General features: G+C 45.2%; 2 protein-coding genes across 2 annotated transcripts in view; one reads left to right on the top strand and one right to left on the bottom strand.

The window, feature by feature from the left end:
- Positions 1–19,000, top strand: part of LOC105431364 (4-vinylanisole receptor-like) — a 69,454-nt gene that overhangs the window by 20,162 nt on the left and 30,292 nt on the right. The window lies entirely within an intron of this gene.
- Positions 13,828–18,901, bottom strand: LOC105431365 (uncharacterized). The gene is made up of 2 exons (XM_089081888.1): positions 18,595–18,901; positions 13,828–16,747 (listed from the first exon to the last, which is right to left on the bottom strand). Exon 2 carries the CDS (start codon positions 15,594–15,596, stop codon positions 14,601–14,603), a length of 996 nt encoding a protein of 331 aa, XP_088938014.1. The 5' UTR covers positions 15,597–16,747; positions 18,595–18,901; the 3' UTR covers positions 13,828–14,600.

Below are 19,000 nucleotides of genomic sequence, written 5' to 3'. Positions count from 1 at the left end.
TGTTAGTTTGATGGAAAAAATTATCAGCCTGCGTACGACCGATGTAGCGATTTTGGTTCCATTGATTCGTTTAGATCTGACATGACGTATCGATAGCCGGTGAACACGTAACGTACACACACACACACACACACACACACACACACACACACACACACACACACACACACACACACACACACACATTATATATATATATATATATATATATATATATATATATATATATATATATATATATATATATGAGACGCCTCTTGCCATCTCGCGAGACATCTGGCAAGAGGCATCGACGTGTTCCTTTTGGGCCACTTCTTTCGCGCTGCTTTCGCGTCGTGGATCCTCTTCCCCGAAAATGTCTCTCCGGATCCGAAAAGACAATCCATCGCAAATCCCTATGGTTTCCCTTTCTCTTCCTCCTCCTCCTCCTCCTCCTCTTCTTCCTCTTTTCCTCGTTTTTATTTTACGGCGCTCAGTGTAAATTGCCGAAGGATTGGGAGCAGCACGGGCAGCCCTGCGTGCTGCGCGCCTCCGGGCGATGAATTATTATTGTCTCGTGCCTCACGCAGCCGCGGCCTCACGTTATGCGGCCTCTCCTCTCCGAAGGTCCGGCCTCGAAAAGCCCAAATAGCGAAAAATAATATCGCTGGATGGCGAGGGAGAAAATAACAGGATAGGTGGTGATGGTGCTGGTGGCTGCGACGGCGGCGGTAGTATTCGTGGGGTACAGACTGGTCTCTCGTAAAGAGAGTTACGGCGCGTCGGCATTAACGCCCCGATGTTGCGCCCCTTATGTGTTTCGCGGTCGATTCAGAAACGTCGATTGTTCCCCAGTGCCGATTATCTTTAGCGCCGATTATCTCGCGCCGGATCGTGATCGTGAGGTTTTAATCTTCCGTGACGATTATCGACGCGTCGTTTTATTCTTAGCGCCTCGCTCTCGAGATTCTTTTTTTTTTTTCTTACCATATCCGCGCGTGGATTCGAGAAGACAGAGAGTTTCATATAATTACGAACAATAAATTTCTATATTAGAATACATAATTCGAAACATAATTCACAGCCGGATTGAACTTCGTTTTTCGATATCGAGAGCTTTCGGTGTACTTACGAAGAGTAACGAAGTCTCATGTGGAGGAGAAAGCGATCATTATTTTCTTTATAAGACGGTAAGTTTCTCGGCGGTTTGATAGCAGTACCAAACGATGCAACCAGTATTATTCGAGCTAAGAGAGAAGCAAGAAGACATAAATTATGCAAATGTGTGTTTCCAGCACGGCCTCTCGATCGCGTTCCCTCGATCGCGTTCCGCGATACCGATTCGTCCGTGATTGTTTCACGCTGGCCGCAATTACGCGAGCGCGATGTCGCCCGGGGTTTCGATTTCATGAAGACGTATTTGCGCGCGCGCAGTCTCGGCCTGCACCCACGTGTAGGCGCACGTGTACGTCCGCGCGCAACAATACGTCAGCGTGCACCCACATTCATTGTACGCGGGGCAAGGCGATTTCTCATTGTAGGTGGAGGAGAGGCACGGTACACGAGTTATTGACTCGTTTGATCCTGGGTTACGCCCCGACCTACCTTAACTCTAAGTTACTATCTTGCTGCGAGAGAGAGAGAGAGAGCTCTCGTCCCACGATCTCGCGGATTCGAGTAACGATCCCCCAGGATCTGTCGATCTGTCCGCGAGGGAGTCGGAGAGTTATTTTTAGCGAGCGAAAGAAAATAAAGAAGAAATTCGAGTCGATTTTGTAATTCATGACAAATTCGTAAAATGGAATAGCGAAAACGCGATAATGTAACCGCATTAATCTTTTTCTTATTAAAAATTACAATTTCTCAAGCAAACAATTCTTGAGAAAAGATTAATTTTTTTCTTAAAAATTTAGGAAATTATCATCGAGAAAGTGTGCGATATCTTTCTATACAGCCGTACCAGCTTATCATGGCGATCGTTTGCCTCGTCGTCAATTCGATCGTCAATGCAAATGATAAGGGTCGTGCGTGGCTGCCGGGTGCCATTTAACAATGAACTCGGTAACTTGGAGAACTCGCCTACCGCGGACGCCGTTTCGCCGATTGGTGATATAAATCGCTGGCTTCGTTAGTGAAATCAGCGCCACGGGACCGCCGGCAGTTTAAATGTACGCCGTGAATGAAAGAATGATGACGCTACGCTAAGCGGAGAGAAAAGGAGGCAGCCGGGGAGGGCCCGAAAGAGAAATGGACCGGGCTTGGCTGAAGGCGTTGTGCGATGTATCTTTATATCTCGATCGTTTCGATAGCCCAGGCCGATCTCTCACTTTCCGTCGCGGAGAAGCGGGAGCGCGGAGATCTTTACAAACTTCATAAGTTACAAGCTCGTTGCTAATAGTCGCAAACTTGTACTCGTTACTCGTTGGAGTAGTTCGCTGCGAGGTGTTCAGACCGGGGATCTCCTTCTTAAATCTTAAATCACTCGCGTATTTCAATAAGCCGAGCTATACATCGCCATCGGTAATGGCGACTCGGTAATCCGCGTTTTAAACGCGCGCGCGTTCAAAATTAAGCGTTGTAAACGCCGTACGTGAGCGTATAAAATTTACGCCGTTGGTGCTGTTTTTGTATCGTTACGGTGGTTGGGCACGAAATAAAGATCAAAGCGAGAATGGCGCTCTCGATCCGCCAACGCGGACGGCAGCGCGCATCGCGTGCGGATAATAAAAAAGAGTATCCCCGCGCGGTTAATTGGTGCCTCTTTAATATTGCAAAACGGTGATAATTCATCGGATGGACCGTACAATTAGGCATGATAAGTCACGGCGGATTCGAGCGGAGCGGTAGGCGCGAGCGAAGAAATTCCGCCTAGCGCAGCGGGACCGACAATAATTTGCATTCCCGGAGGCGGTCAAGGTGCGAGGAGAAGAAGAGTTGCACCGACGCGAGAGTGGCCCGGTTAACAATCACAGATAGGTGGGGGAGGAGAGGAGGGATGGAGAGATTCACGCGGAATGCGCATCCCTTTGCGAATCGGTTTCGATATCTGCCACCGCTCTTCTGACGCCTAATCGGCGGATCTGCATCCCGTTTTCGCGCATTCATCACGCGGCTTAACTAGGCGTGTCCCGCGTCGGCTTCGGGCGCCAATTCTAAGGATCCGGTGCACCGGCAGCCCTAGATAATTCCTCCGGGACTTTTAACGGAACGATAAGGCAGGTGTGGCCGCGCCCTTGACCATTACGACCTCCAGGCTCGCGTCTCCGCGATCGAGTCTATCGATATTTCCAAAGTGAAGTTTTTTTCACCGTTTCACAACGGTCGTATCCTACTGATAAATTTGAGTAGATTAATTTTTGTAATTGTAATCGCGTTAATTTACATTACATTCGTCGGGTCATTTACGATCAAATCCCTTAATTAGACTTATCACGCCAGTGCATTTTTATCACTTTTTGAAATTTAAATTAAACGCAAGAAGAAGAGCAAGAAATACGAATGTTTCTCGTATATATTCACAGTGCTCGATTTAAAAGTTAACAGACTCGGCTATCTGTGCCAATAAATGCGAGACGCTTCGTTCCGTCGTGATCCTCGCTCGACGCGAGGATTAGGCGAGGCGCGTGGATCGAGCTAAGTCGGCGGCTTAGCTATTTAATTATCGGCGCGCGATCGAGGTGCGGCCGTATATTCGCGATACGGATCGACGGTAAACCCGTGTGCGGCGCGATCTGTTATTACGCGGACGTGTGCGCGCGATCTTTCTCTCGAGAGAGACTATTTATAGGCGAGGTAGTAGAAGAAGCGGCGAGAGAGCGCGATTCCGCGACGTGATATGAGAAACGTAGCCAAAGTCGCGTCGTTACCGAACCGTTGACGCAAATTATTGGCCAATGATACTGATTTCGAGATGGCACCTCTAGGCTGTTATTACCATACCGCCTATTCCGATCGGGCACGACGATCGTGACGCATTCGACCTCGTCTCTCTTAGTACATTTACATACGAAGTATATGCCCGGCACTGCCATCGTCTACGAGAATGAGTTATACAAACGGGACAAGCTTCTACAAGCTTTTCGAATCTCGACGATATTTTCCAATTAATATACGCTAATTATTGTGTATTAATGTCACGTGGATATATTGGACATAGTGAAGCATCATAATGAATAATAATAAATTTGTTTTTTTTTTTTTTATTTATGATCTTTTCTCATCTTATCATCTTTTCTCACGTTTCTCGGAAATCAAAACAGATTTTAATAAAAATATTCAGGCGAGAAGCTTATAAGAAAACAAACGTAATTACTTTAACGATATTTGTATCGATGCTTTAATCCGCGAGAATGAAAATTCCGAGCTATGACCGTGGATAAGCCATTATTTTATTTGCAGAGCCGTAAAGCCGCTTAATAGTAGTTAAAGCCGCTTAATTTATATGAGCCATAAAACTTTTATACTGTGATATCGGTACTTTTAGAACGGCGATGAAGCATCCATTATTAACTACAATGAGTTATCGTTCGACGATCGTACTTTCAACAATCGTCAGATTAATCGTCGGAGTTCGACTCAACAAAAGATCTTTTAATGTTCTCGGATTTATTAGCAAAACAGAGTTTTGCTCTTGTTATTATTTGCTAAAACGGATAAAAAAAAGATAGTTTTTTTTAATTGAAAATTTGGAATATTATTTTGCAAATTTTGGCAAATAATACATAACTGCAAAGAGTAATCCTTTGTTATTCTGTAACCACAAATATATTTGCGTCAAAAAATGTTAATACCATAGCGAGATCATACGGTCATAATTGCAAATGAAAAGATAAATCCGCGATAAGAAATAATATAGACCTTGCGTTTAATCGTACTTAGGATGCCCATTTAAGTCGCGAATCGATGTCGGCTAAGACACCGTGACGGTCGTTTCGGTTTTGCTGGTTTGTTGGAGCCGATCATTACAACAGGCCCGACCTCGAATGCGCAAAAAGGCCCGTTCGCGATTAACAAGAGAAACATACCGTTGTTCTGCTTCGAAGAGTATTTCTCCTGCATTTATCCGTGCCGAATTTCGCCCTTCTCCCTTTGTTTTCCCGTCACTCGTCTTCTTTGAACTTCAAAATGAAGAGTTCGAAGCGATGCAAGAAGTATCGTGGAAGAAAAAAAACCTCATTGGCTTTTTTGTTCTCGACGCGAATTTTTCAAACAGTTCTTGGGTATAGTGCCAATCTTTTGACCACTGCTGCAGTTATAGGTATTTAGTATAAATCTATATGCGTTAAGGCTATGAAGATAAATTGTTAGATTAGTCATAGTATTTTATTGTAATAATTGCTTTTTCGCAACGATAAATGATAATACTAATCTAATAATAATCACTTTATTGCTGTTATAATGAGTTACAATTAAGAGATATATAATTTAAAAACTGGCTCTTTTAATACTGACACTTTATTTAATCAAAAAAGCTAATGAAAAGGAATGATAAAAATGTTAAAAAAAAAAATGTACCGCTAAGCATTCGAGCAATACGATTTCGACAACATTTCTCGATGAGAATTACCGAGAATTCCCGACGTGTCTGACTTTTGACGACGCGATCGCGATGGCCACCCGGCACGCGTTGAAATGTCGCGTTTCATCAGACGATAACAGGCGGCCTGATAATTAAACGAGTCGACACGTTTAGACAGCGGGAGGAAGATAGGAGCTGCAAAGCAACAGCAACAGCAGCAGCAGCAGCAGCAGCAGCAACAGCAGCAGCAGCAGCAGCGAGGCCGATGTAAGAGAAGGACCGATCGTAAAACAACTTCCGCGTTGGAGCCGCGAAGGATTTCTGCGAGCGAACTTGAATTAATGACGCGGCCGTGTATTATTGTCCCTCCTGGTTCCTCCGCCGTGCCGTGCCAAGCATTACGGCAACGGTTACGCGGTGACAGTGCGAAAACGCACGTACGGTCAATGAATCGGACGGACGTGGATGACGCGCGCGAAAGAAGACGCGCGAGAGAGCGCTGAACGCCTCTCCATTAAATTATAGCGCGGTCCACACGCACGGCAACCGTCGAACCGTTAAATCGATGAATCCCGCGATGGAATTCGCGCCAAGGCGACGCGAGGCACTCGAGTCGACGGCGCGAGTCGGCGGCCCGCGCTTTTTCCGTCCCGGCTTTTCCCTCTTATCCGCCGTGGCGAATCATCCTGAGGGAGAATTGGTCCTTCGAGGGTCTGCACGCCTCAGGTGCCTCGCGTACAAGAACCAAGAATTTCCGGAATCCGGAACTTCACTTGCGCGTTGTGATCTTTTTTTTTTCCTCCTCCTTCTGAGTTGATTGTCTGGAGCACCTCTGCGAGACTGATTCTCCAGATATTAAGATATTAAACGAAAATTTCAAGAGAAATTCCATGAGATTTATATAAATTGTAAATAAATAAAGGGGCGAATGTTTGGGTTTCGTTTTGACGTATAAAAATTTATTTCGAAAAAGGATAGTCCACATAAAGTATTTATCTTTTTTTGCATTAGCTTGTACTAATTCTTCTCCAGATTGTTCCCTTAGAGAACTGGCACTTTTTTTTAGAAGCACTTTAGAGAAGCGTAGATTTTTGACGCAGCTGTAGGAGGAAAATATTACTATTGTAACATTTGGATTGCAACAATAACGGATGGAAGATGCGAGAAGATTGGTACATATCCCGAACGATTCCTGTTTCTTGGTACATCTCGCTCGATGACGGTCGATGAACGCTCGCAACGCTTTACACCCCGCTGCGACGTCCGAATTTCCCATCCGTCAAGTTCTGAAGCGCGTTTCCGAGCGCAACGCCTTTACGAGCGCGATGCGCGCCAAGTGGAACGAAAAATTAAGCGCGCTCCTTTTTCCCTCGCGCATCACAGCGTTATTACGCTTTTATGTGGATTTTGTCGTTCTTGCGCGGCTTTCACGAGTCGCATTCGCATTCGAGACGAATTAAGTCGTCTTTCATTATGTCGCGCGCGCGCTGCAAATCGCAGCGCCGAACTGAACGATGTGTAAAATTTATTTTACGTCTCTTTATCCGATGTTTTTTCGGGAAATGGAGATAAGTATTGAAATGTAGAAACAACTTACGAAAATAACTGATAAGACTAATTGACTTTCAGAAAATAGTTTAAACATTTTAACCAACTGTTTTATTTGTAAATGCAATTAGTATAAATTCTGGCGGTATTTTGGCATTCGATTATTATTCGCGTCGTTATTTGCGAAAATGTATAATATGTTATTATTAGCAGTCATCTTAGAATTTTTCTCTCCATGAATTGGACGAGACGCCGAAGTATACGGTCGGTTGCGTTCGTACGCTATAGTAATATGAGCTAATGCGCTCGCTTAAACCATCATTATTGTAATTACTATTATTATTATAACCGATTGCCTGATGGCAAAGCGACAATCACGACGATTCAAAATTTTCGATCCTACGCTCAATGAGCTTTGTACAAATGCGCGAAGATTATATCTCTGGTATTCGCGTGTAATTTATTTCACGACTTGGTAGCAGTCTAATAATTTCCATGCCATCATTTATTTACTTCCACTTACATCGTACATTTAAATGATTATCTTACGTTTTTACTTACACGAAGTGTAGTTTCTGTTTATTTTAAAAGGTATATTTATGAATTGACATTTACTTAAGAGTCTCTCTCTCTCTCTCTCTCTCTCTCTCTCTCTCTCTCTCTCTCTCTCGACCCATTAAATTAATAATAAATCGAGTTGATAAAGCATCGCGTTTTATATTCAGTGGTCCAAGTGAATTGTGGCATAAATAAAGGGCGTTGCATGTGGCCGCAATTTTGGTGCCCTGTTATCGGCGCCCAGACCGTCTCGTGCCAGTTACGTCGGAACAGGAATTGGACCTGACGTGTGCGTGCCTGCCTGCCAGGGCCATAGGACCGTTTCCCCGATACTGTATGCACGAGGAAGTCGCATCGTAAGTACCGGTAATTTGCCGGTACTCGTCTCGCGTAAATTCATCGTGACACGCCGTCGATTCGCGAGTGTCCGCGTTACGAACACCACGTTGGGGCTGAAAATCATTTTCTTTTTACGCTACGAAATGCGTCGAACCGATCGATTTTCCAATCATTTCAGACCGAGATAGAACTATATCTGCGCTACAAATATATTTAATAATTTATTAAATAACAAACATCGATAAATCTTGAAATTTTGACTTCGAAATTGATTTGGAAATTTTTAAACTGTTAAAAAGTGAATAAAACCGTGAATAAATTTTAAAATTACATTTCTAATTTGATCATCTATAGCGGGGTAACTATGCTCTGACGTCGACACTTTGGCAGAAGTGTCCGAAGGAAGACTTGCCGGCGGTTTTACGCGCGTGACATTCACACAGTGACGGAGACGAGCGCTACGCTCTCTCTCTCTCTCTCTCGCTCGCTCGCTCGCTCTCTTTCTTTTTTTCTCTTTCCGTGGCCCTGACCGTTCCCACTGGCGGTGTATCTGGAAGTTATGCGGCTGTACCCACTGCAGGCACGTAAGGCATACATACTCCTGCACGCAGGCGGAAAAGATAGGGAGAGTGAGTGCGTTGCCTGGTATCAATTTGTCTGGCGTGGTAGCAGGTTCGGCCGGCTGGTCCCGAAGATCGCTTTGTGCGAGCCGCTATCCAGCATTCTATCAAACCAAACAACGTCCACCGCGCGATCGATTTATTCCCTCAACGACCTAAGATACCAATTATCCTTACGGCAGCGTAGAATGGAAAATCCGCGAATGAGAAATTGAACGTCAAACGGAGACGCTCTTTATTCGCGATGTTTGACGATTGTATTAGTCCTTAATGCCGAAAACAAAGAATTTCACGCTGAGAAAGTCTCCTGGCCCCATCCCAATCGTCGTTGTCGACTAAATTTTCGAAAACGGCCGCTGGCCGCGATGTGGATATTTGCGAAATGCCCAATTCTCTGGTCCGTAATCGCGGTAAACGTTAGCCGCATTTACAGGCACTTATATCCTAGACTTCCTAGAAAAAGGCGATGGCCTCGAGGAACAGTTTAGCGCTGGTCCGGCTCTGCCTCTTTCTGGCAGTGCCTAAAATCGAGACGGAATATATGCATCTCCTTGTGCATCCTACCGGGACGTCTCGCCGATCTCGGCTCCACGTCTCGCGACTAGATAGAAATTATGGTAGGCTAGGATCGGGGCCGATTTTGATAATTTCCGAGACTCGATATTATACTTACGAGTGTTGCCCACGATGATCCAGTCGAAACGCAGCGCGCATCTGCATAATTTTTGTTCTCGTGTGTGCCGCTGGACGACGAGGAACTGATATTTCGTCTCTCGTGACAAGGTACGGCCACAGCTACGCAGTATAAATCGAATGATTCAAGGGCTTTCAACATTTTAGGCAGATAAATCTTAATAGATTTTGTCAATAGTTTAGAGAGAATTCTACATTTAGATAATTAGAAGATTGCCCAAGATTTTGATAAATGAAAATAACATAGAGGATGATGCTTGTTAAAGTGAAATGACAATGAACGATATAAATTTTCCAAAGAATCTTTTCTTTATTAACATTGCACATTCCTAAGTACATTTGGTCTTGGTCGAGGAACATTATTGGTGGGAATTTATTCCATTAATCTTATAGGGACCGCTTAGAGCTAAATCTTATCGTCTAACTAGTATCTAAATATAAAAAAAAAAAACAATCTATTTACAAAGGTACTTGGCGGCAGTGCTAACAGCGCAAAATACAGTCTTCGAAAAAGTTCCCCTTTCGTGCGCGAGATTGCCGTGAAGAGGAAAATTATCTTTCTTCGTGCCTAGGAGAGGCACAAAAGAGATCATTGTACAACAGGTAGATCACGATCGCAGTTTATCTCTTTTTTTTTTTTACACAGTTATCGCTCGATTATCATCTCAAGTATAATTAATCACTTGTGGCTTAAATCTCGCGTTAAACGCAAACGAAATCACGCTACTCGCTCCGTTCGCATCACTCTCAAACTGTCCGTAATCGAGATATAATTATCGTAATCAGTCGGTAACTTGCTTTTCACCGGGCGTTTTTAGCGATCGCATGCTGTTTAAACCGCCTAGAAAGAAATGCCTAAAAAGTCGTCGGGACGGTGCCAGATAGTTAGTCTAATGAGAGCCGGTTTGTTCTGTCGCAACTTCAGTTCTCGACCGCGGGACTTCGTCCTTGGCCTTGGAGCCGCATCAAGCCGCGACGGAAGACAAATCGTGCTGATAGAGGGACGAGGCGCGCGGCTGATGCGCGACCGGCCGTAGATGAAGACGTTGCGCGTCGACTGATTAGCGTTCGCGTGTATTGTTGTATCGCGTACACGGAGTACGGAGGCAGAGGCCCACACACATGTGGGTCTGGTTCGCTATTAGCGTATCCAGCCCTCGTGCTTTGATATTACTTAAAGTATTTCTTTCTTCGATGTCGATGTTTTTCTTTTCCCTCCATCCCTCCCCCCCTCTCTCTCTCTCTCTCTCTCTCTCTCTGTCTGTCTCCTCTTTATTCGTTCGTATCCTTGTTCGTTTTACCCGTTCGTGGGGGCCCTACCGCTGTGAATGGGTCAGTGAATAATTAGCCCACCATCCCCCTTTCGCTTTTTCCTTGGCGTCGCTCGATCGACGCGCGAATCGAATAAATCTCTATCGTCTTAATTGAGGAAGCCGGCGCGGAAAATACATTCGCACGGTGGACAAAGGCCCCGTTGTTTATAACGAAATTAATTGGCGTCCGTTCGTTGTTTTGCCGCTAATTACGCGTGATTTATCCGCGACGGTAGCGGCGCCAATTGAATGATAATGTCCCGAGAGAGGTACGTACGCTACCCCCCTACGGTAGTTCCCTTTCGACGCGCGAAGACGCGAAATCGTGGGCAATTTAATCCCGCGATTTGATTACCGAGCAGGTGGATGAGCGCGACTTATCGTCTCCTTTTATAATACTGCCATTACAACGCGCACGGAGTCGTAATGGGACGAGGAATGTGGCAACTATAAAGTATTATATTACAGCGACGCTGCCATCGCATTTTTCTATCGTCGCGATGGCAAAACGGGGGGTCATCTTAAAAATTGTAATGTGAACAAGTCTTTCCGCGACGAAAAATATTTATTTGTTCATATCTACGAAATACCATGAATTTTTGATAAAATTATAGTTTTATATATATATATATTTTTTTTTTTGCGTGTAATAATTACGTGTACATGCATGTCTCTCGTGATTTTCCTTATTTTTCCACTTTCGACCCTTATTTATGCTTCGTGAGAATAGAATATTGAAGTGATCGTGAGACGCCGCTTATCATCGCGCGAATAATCATCGCGCTTTATTTCGAGGTGCGCGTAACTAATCTGCGACTCTAAACGGCGCTGCCGTAATGACCGCGGTTATATAGAAGAGAGAATGAGTTTCCATCTCGCCCCGTCTCTTTCTCTCCGTTCCGATCGATATAAATTACCGCTGCTCCGTGCAAAGATCAGATCCTCATCTTCAACAGATGGAGAGGATTAGCGATATTAGCGAGAGAAATCGGCTTCGCAGTGGCGCTATCATCAGCTCCCGACTTACTTCTCTCTGTGTTTTCGTTCCTTCTCGTGGATCTCCTTGCGGAACGGAGAGGAAGAGCTTTCTCACATCGAGGGATATGGAAGAAAGACTGTTTCTCCGCTTTTCTCTCCTCATCCTCCTCGCCCCGCTTCTCTCTCGTCTCTCTTCCCCTCTCGTCACTCCTTTGCGCCTCTCTCGGTTGCTCTCGCGTCTTCTCACGTCTGGCCGGTACCATCTATCATTCTGTCAGCTAGGAGATTTCAATTTGCTCTCTTTTTGCGCCATTACCGGGCCCCGCGGCCCGCGCAAAATTGTATTTAATTGTGATTGACTGCTAAGTGGAGGTGGCCGGCCGCCGCCATTTGTCCCGCGATTTTTGCATATTCCTAATTGCGCGAGAGGTGCGTCGCGAGCTGAATCGCGGCCGAATGAGATTATTCCAGTCACGCGTCGTCTCGCATTCGTGGCGAAAAAAAAAAAAGCCGCGACGCGACGGTCGATCGAGGCGAGAGTCGATTACGATTCGCGTATCTGATTTTTCAAATTAAAATTCTAACATCGGTATATATCCGGTTAGTAATTAGCCACGTAATGTACACCAATAAATATAGAAGGTTAATCGCAAACCGTAGTGATTTTATTGATAATCAGAATTGATCTGACGGCAGATATAAACAGCATCGTTATCGTAAATATCAAGTTGACTTCAACGCAGTCTTCCAATTTACTTATTAATTCTTACTTCATTAATTACAAATGATGCTTTATTCCGTTGAACGTGCGATCTTTGCATTTAAGGCGATCGAAAGTTGAGCCACAATATTCCCTTTGAGATATAATTCATAATTACGTTACAATTATTTTAATAATTAGCATTGAGCAGAAGTAGCTACGGGTGAATATTCAGGTAACACGAGGCGAACGTAATGCTAAGCGTTTCTTCCGAAACCCGTGAGAAAAATCGTACGGAGTTCGCCCGTCAAAAGGAAAACACACTACGATTATGCGATTCAATTTATCATCTTCGACGAGGAGCTTCGCTCTAGGAACCATTTTTTCACAACTTTCACAGGACTCTTGGAAAAAATACGAATTTTTGAAAGCTCTACTTTTTCTCTCGCAGCTTATCTCATTCGCATTTCCTTTTCGGGCGAACTCTTCAATTGATACCTATCGTCGACTCGAGGCATCAATGAACGATCACGCACGTGCGCACGTACGCGGAGAGATTCCTGCCCCCGCACTCTGCACGCACGTGTGTACGCACCTACATATGTACAGAATCACCTATACAGCCTCGCAATAAGTTAGACGCGCCTTGAATCAGATATTTACACGGTGCCTCGTGAGGACGACAATGTACGACGGTGCCTATTTACAATTAAACTCGAGGCGAGTTTACGCCCCCGCCGTGGCTAAGCCCGGCCTGGGGGCGATAGCGATGAGGGAGAACCCTCTCTCTCTCTCTCTCTCTCTCTCTCTCTCTCTCTCTCTCTCTCTCTCTCTGTATTACAGTCAACGATCACATTTTATGCGCCCTGACCTACCCACTTGCCTCGTAGTGATATCCCGTAGTGAGATCGCAGCGACGAGAGGAAGAGAGAAATGTCGCTGCGATTACGCGAAAAGTATTTTTATCGCGACGACGATTTATCGATCGTTTCGGACATACCGATGTAGTTAACACACAGAAATATCCTATCTCTTGCGCTCGGTGTCGCGAGATATCGGTCGCGATCTCCGTCTCGCTGTTACTCCAGGAGGATCCTGGACCGGTCGGCAGCGGCTTTTTCCCGCTCTCCGCTCCGATCCTATCACGGGCCGATTAGAAAAACGTCCCGGAATCCCGCAGCGATGCGCCGCGATGCCGGGGTAAGTATCGCCGATGAATTACCGCGCGGCGCTAAACTTACGCGCTCGGTTAAGCTTGACGCATGCGATTAAAAGCGGCCTTTTTACCCCGTCGACTATCTCGTAATCGGTTAGTTTTGACGTAAGCTATCGCCGATAGTGCTTCGGTAACGTCGAAAGATAATTCATTCGGATATTATTTACAACCTCTCGAAGGCGAAATATTACATTTGCGGATGAATCGTATTTTTGAGAAATTCCCTTTCTTAAATAATTTAACTCGCATAATTTATGTGGACGCACATACACACACACACACACACACACACACACACACACACATTTAAACTTTACGAGTCCATTTCCAAAAAGATGGAAATATTTTTGAAAAACATTAACGGAAGAAAATGAGTCATCCTTTTATCGTGAGAATATCGTATACATTTAGTTTGGATTTATTTTATATTAAGAACGTCAAATTAATATATTATATGTCAATAATAATAACAATAAAGGAGTGTTAATCAAATTTTTTTTTTAATATTTAACGGCTAGATCGAGTTTGTAATAGAAGATCTAGAAGATCTTGATCGATAACGACGCTGGTATTATATTTTTCCGCTTACATACCGTTCACGGTCGATGCCGCCGTGGTCGAGTGACTCGTTTACAAGTTAATGAAGTCTCGATTCCCAGTTCGCTCGTTAATTCATGCTCCTCGTGAGCGAGCTGTCTCGTTCTCCGTACCCCGACAATTCGTCATTACCTGCGGACGTCTCGGAGTCTGTCGAAGTAAGGACGCGCCTCGTCGTTCCCGTTCGAAGAATGGAGCAGCGATCGTGTTCAATCTGCATCTCTCCGGACTCGACGGAGGAAGCTTGAGCGAGGATTCAGAAATGTCCTTCGGAATTCCACAAAGATGTAAAATGTCAATCCCGATTTCGATTAAACTTCGCAGCCTTGAGACTCGAAAGAGTCTCTTTCATTGTCGTTGCCAATCTTCCTAACAGGACGGATTCTCATGAAGGCTTTTCAGCTTCTACGTTCGATGTTCCGCGATCTTTAAGGACTCTAAGGCCATCGCAGCGATATTTAGGAAGGCACAGTACCGAACAAGACACTGTTCTCCTTTTTGGAAGTGGATCCGAGTCGCCGGATTCGAGATCCGGATGTGTTCATTTGCGCTGCAGAAGCTCGTAGAGCGCGGCGATATAAGTCTGCGCCATTTGCAGCGTTTCGAATTTGCTGAGTTTTCTGTCATTGCCCAGACTGGGCACGACGTCGCGCAGCCTGTCGAAAGCGTCGTTTAGGCTGTTCATCCTTCTTCTCTCTCTGGCGTTCGCCGCTAGTCTTCTCTTTCTCAGCACCTCGACGCCAGGCGCGCTGTTCTTCATCTTCTGCACCACCGCCTCCTTGGACTTCTGGCTGGCGTATTCCGCTGGCAAGACGACGTGAAGAGCATCGTTTCTCGGATGGTACCTCGACTGATCGCATTTGTTCGGCTGGCCGCTTGGCAGACCAGTCTCGTTCCTCGGCACAGTGTAAGCGGCGTAAGGGTGACTTCTCTGAGTGTAACGGTGATTCTCGTTCCGTGGATGATAAGCACCGTTCTTCGTATAGCCCTTCGTAGGAAAGACAGATTGACTTTGACCGAAGTCGGTCCTCGAGTTCGCGTATGCCCCGGTCGGATGATGGTCCATCTTCTGGACGTATCCTGTTGGATCCTGCTTCAACGAGGCACCCTCGTTGAAGGCCATTCTAGACGCAGCGTCATCGTAAGTCGCACACTGCTCGTTCATTCTGAAGATCAACTTGGCGTGAAGATCCGTGACGTTTCTGGCGCCGTCACCATTCAACGCCGGCTGATGCTCGTTCCGACAACCACCCTCCTGATAGTAGCCCTCGTAGAAATCGCCGAAGTTGAAACCGGCGGTCACGTGGAGGCTGCCATTGGGGCCGCAGCCACCGATCTCCTGGTATTCCTGCTGATGATGACTGTCCACGGAGCTGACGCTGCCGCAGCTGCTGCCCCTGGACCGCGGCGGCTGCGGGTAGATCTCCTGGTGATGCCAATTGCCACGCGGGTTCGATTCCGGGCTGCTCGCCGATCCGTAGCCCTCGGAGTCCAGGAGGTCGTATTGCTGGAAGGCCACGTAGGAGGTCATCCTCATGCGTGCACGTGTCGGACGATTGATCCTCGGCTGTCAGCAACCTTATATCATAACGTGTCTCTGGTTGCGAAAGCTCTCAGCCAACTGTCATTGCCTTCGCTGTAGAATTTTGCGATGACCGACCGATCGATCGATACCGATGGAAACGTCGCTAGGGATGATACAAAGGTCGGATTTAAGGTGCAAGGGATAATGATTTCGGGAGCGTTTGAAGTTACGTCCGTCAGTTTTCTCATCAGACTATCGTCTAAGACTCTTCGCCGAATGTGCTTCGTGTACGGAAGCGTTCCGTAAACTGCCTTTACCTGCCGATCTCGTGGTCTGGACCATGCCGCCCGGTTTTCTTGGGACCCGCTGGTGGGGAGGACGGCGAGACGGAGTCCTGGGACCAGTGTGGAAGGGGGTCTCTTCAAGTGTGGAAGGGGTCCACTGGGAAGTGGGCATCTCTTTGTAGAAGCCGCGCGACCAGACACGCCCCTCGTCTTCCTTCGTCTTCTCTTCGCTGGGGGCTCCTCTCCGGGCCCTCTAAGGAGTCAAAAGGCGATCGGGCTCGAAAAAAAGAAAAGCCCGATCGTGTGGCACGCACCGACCGGGCGCCGCGTTCTTGACATTGGAGATACCGCGGCCGCCGGCCGTCGAGCTCCGATCTCACGTCCCCCGCGTTCTCTTCTTGCGCTAATTAGATTTTATTTTTCCCCTTTCTTGCGCGATCTCTCGTGACATTCTAATTTCTCTTAGAGAAAGATTGCACATAGGAGTGTTAATAGTTTTATTTAATATTATTTTATTTCACCGTTTTTGTTTCTATTGGTACATTATCTTTGCTGAGTTATTTCTGTAATTATTTCTTAAAAAGTAGTACTACCGAAGTCATTACTACTAGAGGAGAAGATTAGAAAAAAAAAATGTGAAGTTTTCTTGCATAATACTTAACAAAAGGTAAAAGGATCGTGACATTTTTGATTGTCAATATATCATATGTATATACAATAAACGCAGGTGTTGTATTAATGGATGCGTGGCACGCATATGGAATACAATACGTTTCGCAAGATGCAAAAATAATTTCCTTGCGAAACTTTCCAGGTCGCCGATGTCAAACGTGGACTAGGGAAAGCGTTTGGCAGCGTTTAGAACCTATTAACACTCACCTGGAAATGATTTATAAATGGTATTAGTAAAACTTTCTTGATATGGGTCCTTATTGAATTACGAAGATGCGCGATAAAAATGGATAGAGCTAACTGACACTAATTGGTAGCGCAACCATTCCGCTAAAACCGAAGTATTGTGATGCGAGGAAAGGATACCGCGCAGAAATTAACGAGCGTTGACTAGAATTATTAATAGTGTTAAAACACGTTAAATCACCGCCGAGTGTAAAATACCTTGGCCTTAAAATACATCGTGACATAACACGCGCTGTGTCATCCGAGGTGTATGTTGGCAAAATATTTTCTCGCAGCTTTAATTGGCCCGTGTTTCCCTATTTACCTGCAGCCGTCAGTCTCCGCTTTTTCTGCGAGGCCCCTAGCTGTGCTTTACGAGACTTTAAATGTGGGGCTGGGAAGTGTCGACAACTCTGATCGCTTTACGAGGTTTTCAAAGCCTACGTGTTTCTTACGAACGTTTCTTAAATCAGATCGAATAGCTCGGAAGGTTGCGAAAATTCGGGGATGGTCTTTGCTATGGATATTTGAGCGACAAATTTGATCGATACTACGATAGATATTCTCATTCTATTTTGATAAATATATATTTATTATATTTATGTACTCTTTATTTTATTTTTAAACATAAAAGTTGTCACTAATTTAAATCGCGTTAATGAAAATTGATAAAACTGATAACGTTTACCTTAATTTAGCTATGCAACGAGGCGTTTCGTAAGGTGTGTTTATATGCGCATGATAAATAGTATAAAGTAAATGTATAACGAATGACGTCTTTCGACAGCTTAGATCTCGCAATTATCGATAATCAGGCCACATTGTGATGCATTTTAGCATATTTATGACGCTGATTAAACGCATCGTGCCAAACGCATCGTGCCAAACGCATCGCATATCACTGATCGCACCGCAAAACATCTCTATTGACATTTCCTATTCGGACGTATCTATTTTTGCGATATTGGTGTGCAGTTTTAGTGGGCTCGTGCTTGTCGTTTCGTTTAGACCCATGCGATCGATCTTGGATCGCTATAATGCAATGAACAATCACATGACACGCTCGCGCTAATGGCAGTAGGTTAATAATCGAACTTTATGTTTATGCTTTACTTAAAAGCCACGATATAACACGAACGACAAATTTGAGCTTTGTTACATTCTGTAACGCGACGCTTAAACAAACGTGCATGTGCGACGTTAACCCGTCCGAAGAAAGAGCAGCTTCTAATCCACTTTTCCCAAAAGAGAAGGCACGGGGGCTCCCGTAGGCGTATCTCCATTCGTTTTCCTTCGTTTGTCGGGAATTCGGGAAGTCGTTCTCGCAAAAGGCGGCGGCTTCAAGAAGTTCATTATCCTCTACTAATACGCACCAAATGAGCCGATCGCATTTGCCCAACCCACAGAGGGAAAGGAACGTTCGCGTTCCGATGAATCCGAAGGGTTTACGCCCACTGGCGGATTTTAATTTACCGAAAACGCTCTTTGCGGCTCTCTTCGCGCAACAAACTGTGAATCTTCGGGAAAAATTTTAGATTAGCTTCCAACCGTGACTTAAATTTTTTTAGATGGTGAAATTGACAGATACTCTAATTTCGTCAATGAGGCGACACGAATCGAGATGAAAATTGATCTGGTATCTCGCTGTACCAAATGTCGATGTGCGATCATTAATAAAGTAGAATAGATATATATGAATTGTTATGTTTCCGAACAAGAGTAAGTGACATATATTTATACGAGATCGGAAATAAATTACGAAAATGATAAATTTCCATTATCATGATAATACGTTAAAGTAATAATAACAAAGTCGCACAGCTACCTACGTTTACTATTCACGCGACGATGACTCTTTGCCATAAGGTGAGGTCCTCGCAATCGAGCTGCCATTACGTAATTATATAACAAAGACTAATGAGAGCCCCGATGATTTCGCGTCCAACAAACCCGCGCGTGATTGCGCCGGGCCTCCAGGATCATCAATCGATCGATCCATCGACACCATCGCGTTGTCCATCAGCGCGATATTACGTCTCTCGCGTGGTAAGACGACAAATACATGCGCCCGAGACGTTACCCGCAAGTGTGTGCGAGGCTCGTGTGATCTAGGGATCTATTTATAGATCTTTGCATCACAGATACGATCGATTCAGGATCGGACCGAGAAGATGCGGGAAAAATCTCGTCTTATTTTTTTTAGACAACCGTCTTCGCATCTCGAACGTGACGCGC

Source organism: Pogonomyrmex barbatus, unplaced genomic scaffold, assembly GCF_055798465.1.
Source record: "Pogonomyrmex barbatus isolate J1 unplaced genomic scaffold, ASM5579846v1 scaffold5, whole genome shotgun sequence".
NCBI lineage: Eukaryota > Metazoa > Arthropoda > Insecta > Hymenoptera > Formicidae > Pogonomyrmex > Pogonomyrmex barbatus.
The sequence above is the reverse complement of the archived record's forward strand: the minus strand, read 5'-3'. Positions and strand labels throughout refer to the sequence as shown.

Coding starts and splice junctions, on each gene's coding strand:
- LOC105431365 (XM_089081888.1), bottom strand. CDS start 15,596: ATGAGGATGACCTCCTACGTGGCCTTCCAGCAATACGACCTCCTGGAC.